The sequence below is a fragment of the Salmo trutta genome, chromosome 1 (genome assembly GCF_901001165.1).
Source record: "Salmo trutta chromosome 1, fSalTru1.1, whole genome shotgun sequence".
Classification (NCBI taxonomy): Eukaryota; Metazoa; Chordata; class Actinopteri; order Salmoniformes; family Salmonidae; genus Salmo; species Salmo trutta.
The window spans coordinates 74,121,976-74,135,785 of NC_042957.1; the positions used below are offsets into that span (position 1 = coordinate 74,121,976).

At 44.4% G+C, this 13,810-nt stretch overlaps 2 protein-coding genes across 2 annotated transcripts; one reads left to right on the forward strand and one right to left on the reverse strand.

Moving 5' to 3' along the window:
• The first annotated feature begins 4,502 nt into the window (after positions 1 to 4,502).
• Positions 4,503 to 10,983, forward strand: LOC115207474 (tripartite motif-containing protein 16). The gene is made up of 6 exons (XM_029774565.1): positions 4,503 to 5,660; positions 7,342 to 7,437; positions 7,744 to 7,977; positions 9,434 to 9,605; positions 9,913 to 10,002; positions 10,263 to 10,983. Exons 1-6 carry the CDS (start codon positions 4,713 to 4,715, stop codon positions 10,886 to 10,888), a joined length of 2,166 nt encoding a protein of 721 aa, XP_029630425.1. The 5' UTR covers positions 4,503 to 4,712; the 3' UTR covers positions 10,889 to 10,983.
• Positions 10,984 to 11,606: 623 nt separating this feature from the next.
• On the reverse strand, positions 11,607 to 13,768 carry LOC115207481 (protein amnionless). Its single transcript, XM_029774578.1, has one exon. It carries the CDS (start codon positions 13,441 to 13,443, stop codon positions 12,007 to 12,009), a length of 1,437 nt encoding a protein of 478 aa, XP_029630438.1. The 5' UTR covers positions 13,444 to 13,768; the 3' UTR covers positions 11,607 to 12,006.
• Between the last annotated feature and the right edge of the window lie 42 nt (positions 13,769 to 13,810).

Below are 13,810 nucleotides of genomic sequence, written 5' to 3' on the forward strand. Positions count from 1 at the left end.
AGACTGTGCTCCTGGTGTCAGTACATGGGGCATGTTAAGTACCGTACTACCATCCCCTGAGACTATGTTCCTGGTGTCAGTACATGGGGCATGTTAAGTACCGTACTACCATCCCCTGAGACTGTGCTCCTGGTGTCAGTACATGGGGCATGTTAAGTACCGTACTACCATCCCCTGAGACTGTGTTCCTGGTGTCAGTACATGGGGCATGTTAAGTACCGTACTACCATCCCCTGAGACTGTGCTCCTGGTGTCAGTACATGGGGCATGTTAAGTACCGTACTACCATCCCCTGAGACTGTGCTCCTGGTGTCAGTACATGGGGCATGTTAGATACCATACTACCATCCCCTGAGACTGCTCCTGGTGTCAGTACATGGGGCATGTTAAGTACCGTACTACCATCCCCTGAGACTGTGCTCCTGGTGTCAGTACATGGGGCATGTTAAGTACCGTACTACCATCCCCTGAGACTGTGCTCCTGGTGTCAGTACATGGGGCATGTTAAGTACCATACTACCATCCCCTGAGACTGTGTTCCTGGTGTCAGTACATGGGGCATGTTAAGTACCGTACTACCATCCCCTGAGACTGTGTTCCTGGTGTCAGTACATGGGGCATGTTAAGTACCATACTACCATCCCCTGAGACTGTGCTCCTGGTGTCAGTGCATTTGTTAAAGACAGGATTTTTACATACATGAGCATATGGTCAATTGTTTGTATTTGTTTAATAATCCATTAGACATAGGCCGGGATTCAGTACAAGACACGTTTTAGCGCAGTGCACCATAACAGGTTTTTAAAGGTCATTTACTCTTTAGCCTGCATACACAGCTTTTACAATGAATGCGATCTCCGAACTTCTGGGAAAATGCCTTTAAAAAGCACATTGTCGGCTGTATAATGAGTGCTATAACACACCTTCCGTAGAATCCCAGCCAAGGTCTGAAATCCATAGTTTTGTATAGATACTTCCATTGTTGATGTTGATGGTGATAATGTATCAAATTTGTAGGATGGTTACGAGTCACAGTCAGGCTGCCTCTCCAATTCGCTACAATATTACCATTATCTGTACATTACCAGTTCTCTGCTATCAAGGCATTTTTTTGTACCCGTTGATTGGTTTGGCTCGGGTCATTCAGTTTGCTATGCATTGTTCCATTTTGTACCAGTACATTTGTTTACACACAGTATGCCAGGTCAACCACTTTCAGTTTGGTTCACTGATAAAGGAGGCCAATTGCTTTTTTTCATTGAAAGTTGACGCTATGTGAGAATGGTCAACTAAACGCGTACTGAGTGGATTATTTAATGTTTCCATAGGTAAAAGTCACACACAGTTAAATCCATTGTCATAGTTATTTTTGCTGATGATTTTCTGATACAGTATGTAGATGTCCAGCATATAGGTCTACCCCCATGAGGTTTTGATTTACAATGTTGTCATGTTGATCACATAATTAACCATGTTACACTACACTATGGAAGTTTAGTTACTAATTCGTCAAATGTTGGCTTGAAGGTTAGCTGTATGGTTACATATGTTTGTTTGGTATGATGCTAAAGTAACTGTCCAGTGACAATCTCACTTTTAAAAGTTCATATTCTGTTTAACTCATACCCAAATAATGTTGTTGACTCATCCTATACTCGTATTTGTGGCCAAAGCATACATTTGAGAAAAAAAAGACTTAAAACCCCACCTCAAACAGACCGTTTAAAAAATGCTTGCTATTTCCTCATAGAGGATGATGTCATCCTCCTAAGCAGGATGAGCTGGCCAATCAGCGGTCTACTAGCATTCCTATTTTTAATGATCAGTATATGGCCACACCGTTTTCTTGTTGGGGTACGGCCGCACCATTCCAACACAGAAAAGCTGCTTTTTAACATATTTAATTAAAACATTTGGGAAGGAAAAGTATATTCACTCATTATGTTGTAATTCATTATAGGTCCTATTTCGTAGAAACCTGGAACACTGGATATTACTTTAATCCATTTCATGAAACTACACAAGTCTTGAGTTTTAGGAGTGTAATATGTTCTGCTTTTTCTCATGGTTATGGAGACATGTGCCTCTTTCTGTACAATGATGTCATTTCTGGAAACTATTTCTGTCCATTTAGATTAAAGGACCCATTTTGTCTGAAGAGCACCCATAGAGGCTAAAAGTTGTCTATTTCCTCTTTAACCATCATTGTAGTCTTCAGTCTGCACAGTATGTCTATGGTATGTTCTGTATGTCTCTGTTCTGATCACGTGACGAAGTCTTCCCAATAATATTGTATGTGTCATTGGTTTTGGTGTTTGATTTTATCAGATGCACTTGAAACCTAAACAATGCCCACAGTGAATGCCTCATTTTTTTAAAGACTCAAACAGTGTTTTTAAATAAACAAATATACTAATATGTCTTTCTCTGCATTGTGAATGTGAAGCTGCAACAGACAGGACTCTGACTGAGGCAGGCCGCTCCAGGGTCTAGGATCAGCTACCCCCACTACAATTCTAACCTTAACCATTGTTGGGGGAGCGACTAGGAGCAACTTCACCCTGCACCCAACAGGCCTGGGAGTAATTCTCATTAACTTCGTCAACCTGCATCCCGATTCTCTGTCCTTTCCCTCGACGTGTGCAATTGTGCACTCCTCATGCATGTAAATGCATTTTCACAAAATTAATGATGCCAACCCTCAGTTTTAAATCCTTGAAGAGAAATAAACTAGAGCACACTTCCAGAAAAATGAAAATTGGGAAGTCGGAAGAGGGATAGGGGAAACAATGGGGGGGGTCAGAGGTTATGGGTCATTTAAGTAAACTGATAGTCAGAGGCCCAAGATCGTTCCCACTGATTAATATGTGCACAGTAGCTAAGGACTGTTTTGTCAATCAAGGATATTATTGAGTCATTTTCCAAGTGTACATTAAATTAGAACTAACTGGATCACAACATGAGCTTGGACTTTTGGTCATAACCGGTCATTGTACCTGACTTCAGACATTCCCATTCAATGTTCTATAATTCTTTTTCTATGCCAGACTTACTCTCATTGTTTACAATGGCTCTATATCCAGACAATCTACTTCCTGTTTACATTTCCTGTTTATATTGAATCTAGCCAAGTCTGGGTCTAAACTGAATTATTCCATTTTAACTAAAGTGAAACAGAGCAAATTAGTCAGGCTTAACCTAGCCCCTCCCCGATATGTAAATGAAAGACTAATGTGTGTTAGATTTCCAAAATGTCAAAATAATTCTGTTCCCAGTTTCTCACTACATTATTGTAAGATAAGTTGGAGTATGGTTATAAATAGTCGCAGGAAGTTAGGGTGCGGCGGGAAAATAATGTTGTCTAGAAACATCCCTTTCTTTAATCAGAAGGAAACACTAGGTAAGGCCTGGTCACTGTGGTTCCTTGACTTCCTTAACTTTGCATTACAGTAGTGATACAGTATCTCCAGACACTGGATGACTCTTCTGTGATCATGTCAACCATAACAGCATCTGAAAAACCTTTTATCTCAATGTATGTCAGTCTGTTAGTTATTCTCCTTCATCTACTGTGAATATATAATAACTTTACTGTAGGACCAGTCATTCCAAACACATTGTGATGACTCCTGAAAAGCTAACTTTTCAGAGATACAGGTTTCTGCAGGATGTTGACATTCCAGTTTTCACAGATTATATTGCAGAAGACAGTCATCTCAGCTGACCCAGATCATCTTTGTTGATACAACATTTTTTTTTCTATGAAACGCTATTATTAGATAACAGCTTTGGAATTGCCACGTCTGGGATGTCCTATGAGGGAGTGTGGCTGTACATTAATGATTTCATGATTCATAATAATAAGAATCATTTTGGGGGTGCTTATATTGTATTTGTCCTGTTAAAACAGATCTCCACATTCCTTGCCCTCAATACCCACTTCCCCCTTCTCTCCACTCAAACCAACTCAGCCTTCCCTGAACCCAACTGAATGAGGAAGGAGAGAGTGAGAAAAGGAGAGAGAGAGAGAGAGAGAAGGGAGGAGTGTAACAAGAGGAGGCTCCTGCCTCTGCCGCTGACTCACACGGATAAAGTTATTAAGGCGCGGTCCTCAGTTCTGCTCTTGTCTTCTCACTGATTTATCTTGAGTTAGGGAGCTGGACAGAGAGTTAGAGAGGAGAGACTTACAGAGAAACAGACAGACACTCTTAGTGTGTGAGAGTTAGGGTGAGAGACGGTGAGAGAGAAACAGACAGAGAGCGAGAAAGTGTTTTTGAGAGAGAGAGAGAAAGCGACTTACTGAGCGAGAGAAAAGGAATTATAAGAGTAGTGAGGCCTGTATAGGATGTCATGATAGACTAAGACGTGAGGAAAGATCTGCACTGTCTGCCTGTTCAGACCCAGACAAAGACCCAGACAGAGACCCAGACAGAGACCCAGACAGAGGCCCAGACAGAGGCCCAGACAGAGACCCAGACAGAGACCCAGACAGAGACCCAGACAGAGACCCAGACAGAGGCCCAGACAGAGGCCCAGACAGAGGCCCAGACAGAGACCCAGACAGAGACCCAGACAGAGACCCAGACAGAGGCCCAGACAGAGGCCCAGCGGTCACACCCTGCAGCCTGAAGTAGAGAGGAGAGAGTGAGGGAGGTACTGTGTCTTGGCACACCAGCATCACACAGGACATCCACAAACCAGAGAAAGAGAACATGGAGACCCTCATCATCAAGAATGAAGAGAATACAGAAGAGAGTCATCCCACAACTGGAAGCAAAGATGTCACCACATCCATGATGAACATGTGGGACCTGAACCTAAACCAGGAACAAGAGGACCCAATAAGAACGCACAATAAGCCAGGGAAGAACACCCAGCCTCAGAACCAGGAACAAGAAGACCCAACAACAACGCACGATAAGCCAGGGGAGAACACCCAGCCTCAGAACCAGGAACAAGAGGACCCAATAAGAACACACGATAAGCCAGGGGAGAACACCCAGCCTCAGAACCAGGAACAAGAGGACCCAACAACAACGCACGATAAGCCAGGGGAGAACACCCAGCCTCAGAACCAGGAACAAGAGGACCCAATAAGAACACACGATAAGCCAGGGGAGAACACCCAGCCTCAGAACCAGAAACAAGAGGAACCAACAATAACGCACGATAAGCCAGGGGAGAACACCCAGCCTCAGAACCAGGAACAAGAGGACCCAACAACAACGCACGATAAGCCAGGGGAGAACACCCAGCCTCAGAACCAAGAACAAGAGGACCCAACAACAACGCACGATAAGCCAGGGAAGAACACCCAGCCCCAGACAAACTCTAGCGGGTTTACTGTCACCCCAGAAGATGTGCTGTGTGACTCCTGCATCGAGATCCCGCGCCGGGCCCAGAAGTCCTGCCTCACCTGCCTGGTGTCGTACTGCGAGGCCCACCTCAGACCCCACCTGGAGAACCAGAGGTTCCAGAATCACCGACTGGTGGAGCCCTTACAGGACATCGAGTGTCGCACCTGTGAGGAGCACCGGCTACCGCTTGAACTATACTGCCTGACGGACGGCTGCGGTGTGTGTGTGTGCTGCGAGTGTGAGGGACAGGGGCATCTGGGGCACAGTACTGTACCTGTAGAGGAGGCTCGAAGACAGATCCAGGTATTGGTAACATTTATATTTTACCAGTGGAGGCTAGTGGAGCGAGAAATAGGGAGGACTGGATTCTTTGTAATGGCTGAGCCCGTCCTCCCCTTTCTCCCTCCACCAGCCTCCACTGTTACATACAGACACACAACACACATTTCACAGACAGTGGGTGATAACTGTATGAGTGATCCCTTTTTTCTGGCATGGACATGTTGTTTTGGGTCGTTCCACGAAAACACTGCCTTTTGCATCCCTTTGATATTTTAAGTAGAAATTGTGCACCAATATTACATTTTGAAAGCTTGTTATATTAAATGAAGTGTCCTTTAATATAGACCACATGGAGAATTCAATAAATCTTTAATATGAATATAATCTTGATTACCCAGAAGGGAAATTCTCGCAAAAGTTGAATCACATGAATCTGTCCACGGCAGATTAATATGAAAAACGATTTGTTAAAGTGCCAAAATTCACAATTTTGACATGTCACTCCTTGCACCCGCTGTGGCTTCTGGGAAGATTTGAACCCACTTAACCCCAACATTCAGCATCATTGTAAAGCCCTGGTTATGTTGTTAACAAAGTCTTGTCTGGAGATGATTATTTATTTCATGTGATTAATGATTACTTTATGTCGGTCCCTCATTTTAAGGTCAACCCTGTTACGTGAACTGAACTCTCGATTTAATATGGTGAAACTATTCAAGAGGAAATCGTCTACCCGGTTACGTTCAACTCTGTTGCCTTATTTGGCACTCAGCAGTTGAAACAATAATAAAGTGTTTTCCCCGCCCCTGTTTCGGTACAAAGCTGAAGGATGGGCCTGGAGAAATAAAACCACTCTCAAATTCATAGACAGAGCTATGGATGAAAGGACTGACCATCAATGATATGAAAATTATAGTTTTAAACATGTTTTGAGGCTAAATAGTGTGTTTACATTTACTTTGTTTACAAACATTGCAGTAAAACACACTTATATTTTGGGTTCTGATGGGGTATGACAGTTGAACTAAGCTAATGAAACATTTCTAAGTTATATTCTTCAAGAATCAATGGGTACATATAATTAGTTTATAGGTAAAAAAAATTGCTTCAGCAACTGCTGATTGCCCCTTTCATAGGTACTTCCTGTTGTCTTTTTTTGTAACCTCTTGAGATGGGAAAACTAGTTTTGTATTAAGTTATTTCTGACAGAATGTTAAAATTTGGTAAAACCAAACTTTTTTTATACCAAGTTACACTTCTCAAAAGGCACCGGGTTTGTGGAACGACCCACATGTTGTTGTTTTGAAGTCCAAAACTCCTCTTTTTAGTGTCAGTATTGTCTAGTGATCCAGGACACGATGTAGGGAGCATAGGATAGGGAGTCTCCAGGCAAATTAGTAAGTTTCTCTGTGATAAGAAACATTCTGTGTGACATGTGATACGTACAGACTGCCCATTGTTCTGTTCCAGTAGGTTGCCCTCTCTCAAAGCTACTGTAGTAAATAAAGCAAATACATTTCCCATGGGCTGTGCTGGTAACCTGGCATTGGTCCCATCACATGGTACTCTTTAAGAAACAGAGCCCTGAATATGTGTGTGTGTGTGTGTGTGTGTGTGTGTGTGTGTGTGTGTGTGTGTGTGTGTGTGTGTGTGTGTGTGTGTGTGTGTGTGTGTGTGTGCGCATGCGAATTATCGTCTATAGACAGAGCTGCAGAAGAAACAAGGGGAGATTATGAAGACCGTCTCAGTGGCAGAGAATGCCATTGGCAAGCTACAGAGCAACACTGCATCCATAGAGGTACGCCACTGAAAAGTAATTTTTCACTACACCCGCATTACTTTTACCATTTCCTCTGACCTTAATGAACCTTAAACACACAGCTGATACAACTAAGCACCACCTACTCTCCTTTAAAAAAAAGCATGTCACACGTTCTCTCCATACATTCTTTCCCCACGTTCGCCTATTGCTCATTTATCACTTATAACATCGTCTCTGATCTTAATGAACCTCGAAACATACAGCTGATACACATTTACAAAGTACTTCTCCATTCCTCCTCTTTCTCTTAATCACATATTCTCTCCATCTTTTTCTCCCCAGAGCTCGGTGGCAGGGGTACGTACTGTGATGGAGCAGCAGTTCTACCTGCTGCAAGGGGCCGTAGAAGAGGCCCGGAGGAGGGCCACGGAGGTTCTGGAGGGGGAGCAGAGGCAGGCACTTAGTCAGGCCGAGGGCATCCAGGCCCACCTGGAGCAGAAGAGCCAAGAGCTGAAGAAGACCCTGGCCAGAGTGGAGAGACTCTTCAGGAACAAGAGGGACATAGACTTCCTGCAGGTGAGAGACTGGGGCCCTGGGGTGAAATGTATCCTATGTACAGACCTTGGATCTCCTCCAACCTTAACCATTAGTGGGAAAAATGCTAAACTGACCCAAGATCAGCATCTAGGCCGGGGCAACTTTAGAGTACACCAGAGAGGATTGGCCTTAATTCAATTTCAATTCCGTCAATTCAGGAATTAAACTGGAATGTGTAGGAAAGCATTGATGAAAATGAACCGACTGAATTTAAATTGAATTGAGCCCAATCTGTGGTGAGTGTCACACATGAAATGAAACAGAGCGCATGCAGCTAGTGTTGTTGCTGAAAAGCACAATATCAACCTGCTGCTTTCAAGTCTCTGTCATGATACTGTGAGAGGTATTTTATTTATTTTTACATTACATTTACATTTACATTTAAGTCATTTAGCAGACGCCCTTATCCATTGGTTGATGGTATATACTGCGTTGAATATTTATTGACAAGACATTTCAGCTTAAAATGTTTAATTAATTTGTAAAAAGTTTGAAAAACATAATTCCACTTTGATATTATGGGGTGTTGTGTGTAGGCCAGTGACAAAAGAATCGAACTTGAATCCATTGTAAATTCAGGCTGTAACACAACACAATGTGGAAAAAGTCAAGGGGTGAGAATAGTTTCTGAAGGCACTGTAGATTTACATGTATTTTATAGGTTGATGGTACATCCTGCATCATACTGCGGTGTTTGGAAATGCCTGTTTGGAAATCATTCTGAGCCCTATCCTGAGAGGACTAATATAGGAACCATGTCCCTCTTACCCTTTGCCTCAGTTTCCCCTATGATCTGTTAAATATTGTCTCGGTCAGTAATTTTGACTCGTCTCGGTCAGCGATTTTGTAATGTACAGTTAAGTCACCACAATGTTTATTGTGGCAGTCAGTGTGTTGACAGTGTCCACAGTGTGAGGGAAGTGACAGGTGGGAGGAGCTATAGGAGGAAGGGCTCATTGTAATGACTGGAATGGAAGTTAAGGGTTTCCATATGTTTGATGTGTTTGATACTTTACATTGATTCCATTCCAGCCATTAGAATTAGCCCGTCCTCCTATAGCTCCTCCCACCAGCCTCCACTGCTTACCATAGACACTTCATTTAGATTTTGAAAGGATTTGATAGGTATTAACAGTATAGCCAAGAACCCACCAAGCCTATTCAAGGGAAAGCAATACTACCATATTGCTTTAACCTATCTGAAATGTCTCAGGGGTAGAGGTTTGGGGTTATTTCTGGAAGGGACCCTATTGTGCATCCCAAATGTCACCCTAGTTCCCATATAGTGCACTACTTTATAGTACATTACTTTACATGCTGTGATGGAGCACCAGTAGTGCACTATAAAGGGCATAGGGTGTCATTTGGGAAGCAGATATACCTGTCTTAGTAGTGTGACAGTATTGTGAGTGGCTCCTCCTGCTGGTGAATGTAGGAATACTCAGAGTGGAAGACGGGGGCGGTGGATGTCTGTTTGCCTGGGCTCTATGTCGGCCTCACAGATCGCCTGGCCTCCTTCAGCTGCCTGCTCACTGAGTCCACCCAGGAACTGTGTGACCAGCTCAAGGCTACCTACAGGGACAAACTGAAGGACATCTGCAGGACTGGTGATGAGTGTACACATTTTAACCAGGGCTGTGTTCATTAGGCACAAAACAGAACAAAACTATAGAAGCCTGAAAAACTGCTCATTTTCCTTTGTTTGTTTTTTTGTTGACATATGCTGTTTCATGACATAATGAAAACAACCCAAGTTGTTATTGTAAAAGAGAATATGCTCCCAGTGACTTAGCTAAATAAAAGTTAAATGATGGTTGGATAAATATCCATAGTCTTCCCAATGCATTGTATTATAGAGAGTACTCTATGTATTACCTGAAGGATAACTTCCCTTTCTCCTACACTGACCTACAGAGAAACTGGGCATTACAACCATGGTCCATCCCAAGATGTCAAAGTCTTTTTCACTGCCTGAGCCTGAGACGCGAGACGACTTCCTCAAGTGTAAGATGTATTTTTTTATTGCATTAGCAAACATTTCTAATTTGATTTGCATAGCTAGTGCTCTTCACAATGAGCTAACCCTTTTGAGAAATAGCCTGACTTGGTGTAACCTTTCACGTGTATTATAGCGACGTAGGTAGCCTTTGAATAAGTATGTATGTGTTTGTATTGTCCCTGCATGTGTCCTGTGCTGGCGACAAATCCATTTTCCCCTCTGACGATTAATAAAGTTTATTCAATTAAATGTGTCTACTTGGCAGATGCCAGCAGTCTGACCTTTGACCCAGACACTGTCCACATGTTCCTGAGACTAACCGAAGACGACAGGAAGGTGACCAACACCACGCCCTGGCAGCACAGGTACCCAGACACGCCCGAACGCTTTGAGTACTGGCGCCAGGTGATGACCTCAGAGAGCCTCTACCTGGGCCGACACTACTTTGAGGCAGAGCTGAGTGGGGAGGGCGTGCACGTGGGACTCACCTACAAGAGCATCGACCGGAAAGGCATGGAGAGAGGCAGCTGCATCACAGGAAATGACTTCTCGTGGAGCCTCGGAAGGGAGGGGCGGAGCTTTTCCACTTGGCATGCTGATATGGAGGCGGTCGTGGAAGCCACAAGTGTGTTCACGAGGATCGGCGTCTACATCGACTTTGACTCAGGCTCATTATCTTTCTATGGTGTGACTGACGTCGCTATGACACTCCTCTACAGGTACAAGGCTGAGTTCATGGAGCCCTTGTATCCTACTGTCTGGCTCTCAAAGAAGGACAATGTGGTGTTATTGGTCGGTCCTAAGGACCCCCCACTAATGAAGAGCTCAACTCTGCCTGCCACCCCCATCACTCCCATGGCAACATCAGCTCCTGTCACTCTGGAATCATAATACTTTGACTGCAGTAGTGTAGTTAGGTTAGAGAGGTGGACCAGTACACATTTCTGTTTCTCACAAATACAATAAAGTATCTATTCTATTCATAAGCAGTTGCCTTAAGTGAGTGATACTGTACTTATTTAACAGGACACAGCATCAAGTATCACAAGACAACAGACAGGGACTTTACAGGGGGTGTCTGCACTCATCCAGGACCTATATACTAGGCGGTGTCAGAGGAAGGCCCAAAAAATTCTCCAGACTCCAGTCACCCAGCTCATAGACTGTTCTCTCTACTATCGCACGGCAAGCGGTACTGGAGTGCCAAGTCTAGGTCCAAAAGGCTCCTTAACAGCTTCTACCCCCAAGCTAGAAGACGGCTGAACAATTAATCAAATAGCCACCCGGACTTTGTTTTTACACTGCTGCTACTGGCTGTTTATTATCTATGTACAAAATGACCTCGACTAACCTGTAGCCTCCGCACATTGTCTCGGTACCGGTACCCCCTGTATATAGCCTCGTTATTGTTATGTCATTTTATTGTGTTACTTTTTATTTTACTTTTTACTTTAGTTTATTTAGTAAATATTTTCTTAACTCTATTTCTTGAACTACATTGTTCGTTGTTGTAAGTAAGCATTTCACGGTAAGGTCTGGACCTGTTGTATTCGGCACATGTGACAAATATCATTTGATTTGATAAAGAACAAAACATGACACTGAGGGATTGAGTAATAACTTTTTAACTGCCGTTTTTATTGGAACAGGTTAGCAAGTGACTGACTTGCTAAATGCTATGATTGGTCTTTCATTGGCAAAAACATACTATGTTTATTTGACATTGTGCTGAGTACTAACTACCAAGATGAGTTCAAGGGGTGTCTTTCATTGTTGTGTCAATGATCAATCCAAAGTAAATCATATTAACAATGTGACAAAGCTTTTGTAAAATCTTTTCAGAATTGATTTACAAATATGAATTGCTTGACCTTTTAAAATACCTAATACTTCATTTGAATTTAAGCATGAAACATATTATTTTTACTTTTCAGATATATTAAAACACGTAAGAAATTATTCTCAGAAGAATGTGCACAAAATATTTACAGATACCATGACACACAGTCTCAGGCAGGGAAATCGATTGAGGTCTCGTTCTCATCATACACGGGATTAACAAAATGCACACCTGACGGCGTCAGGGAGATGGAGTTGGCGGCTTCAGTCCCATAGATACCGGGTACTTCGGGCATCATGGTGGGCTTGTCGAAGATGGGGTTTTCAAAGCCGTGGTCCGTGAAGTCCCCTATCTCGTCCTGGCTTCTCCTTAAGCTGCTCAGAGAAGGGATGGAGATTTTGGGCATGGTTGGCATTTTAATGACGCCTCTGCGGAAGAGGACAGCCAGGAGGGGAAGACCAACGACTACTATCAGGACCCCGAACACGGCTCCAACCACAACTCCTGCGTTGTCCCCTGCCCCGTCACCACTGGTAGCCCCAGAAGAGGCCTGGAACTCAGCCCCGGTTATGCCCAGGTTTGAGCCTTGGGCTTGGACGTCCTTCAATATGTCCCGAGCCAGGGCCTCTGCCACCGGACCAGACTCCCCATCCAGGAGCACGATCTGGATCTCGGCTGCAGCCGCACATGGGATCACCCCGAGGAAATACTGAGATTTGAGCACCTTAGACATGCCTAGCTGAATGGACTGGTACGAGGGCAGACCAAGGAAGAGGTGCTGCAGTCGATTCCGATAAGACTCAAGGTTGAAGCCTGGGGAATACTGGATGGTGACGATGGCGCCGCACACATCACAGCAGTGTCCCGTGGGGTACAGTGGCTTCTTACAGCTCATAGGAGCGCATGTCACAGTGCCACAGATCCTGTTGTGATTCGCAGAGTTCCCACAGTCGCAGCCAGAGGCATCACTGCAGCCAGAAGCCCCAACGCTGGGGGATGAGGTTCCGTAGAACTGCAGCCGGCCAGAGTGTGACCCCAGATAATGGGTGAACTCGGAGCTGCTGCTGAACTTCTTCCCCAGAATGGACACACTCTGGACAGGGACACTGGGCTGGTTGGAGGTGGTGTCCACGCGGAACGAGGAGCCAGCGCGGAACAACACGTTGTCATACTGGCAGGGAACGCTCTCCTCGTGTACCGAGAACAGGAAGCGACCTTTCTCCAGGTCGTCTAAAGACTCTGCCGCCTGCCACAGCGCCGGGTCGAACCACTGCAGAGACTCTGCATCTTTGAACTGGGCGGTAACGCCCGCCCCGCAACCGGGGTCCCCTCCATTACTGACCATGAAGCCGCCCCCCGAGGGAAGGATGAACTCTCCGTCCACCGGTAGCCGCATCTCCTGGACGGAGTGGACCGTCTCCACGTACACAGACACTTTCCTCTGAGCCGAGAACTGCACTATGTCGTTACCGCAGGGCACGGACCCTTTGTCCCAGTTGGTCTTGTTTTCATAGTTAGTGTCGGGTATCCACTGCTTGTACAGGGCGTCAGCTGCCCCAAACAGACAGAGACCGAGGAGAAGAAACACGTCTGGTGTTTTTGGCATCCTGAATGCTTGTGACAGAAGTGGACTACGGGGTGACCTTTGTCTCTGACAGTGTGACTGTCACATGAGGGAGTGAGTGCACAGGTTCCCAGATTATGAAGTTGATGAGCTCTGGTAGACACTCATCTTTACCGGCTGGTCACCAGCTTGGTCAAAGATTAACTGCTGCTGCAGCCGCAGCCATAATGCCCCAAAATAACAGTGTAGATGTCTCTATGAAAGAAAAGTGATTTGATTTAGGCCTACACCTTTTCATAGCCTTTATGCCTAAAAACTGTATGGTGAAAACTATACTGTTAAAAAAAAATTGCATCTACAGTAAAAGTCAAAGCTGCTATAGTGATGTTTCTTGTGACCAGCAGTGGAA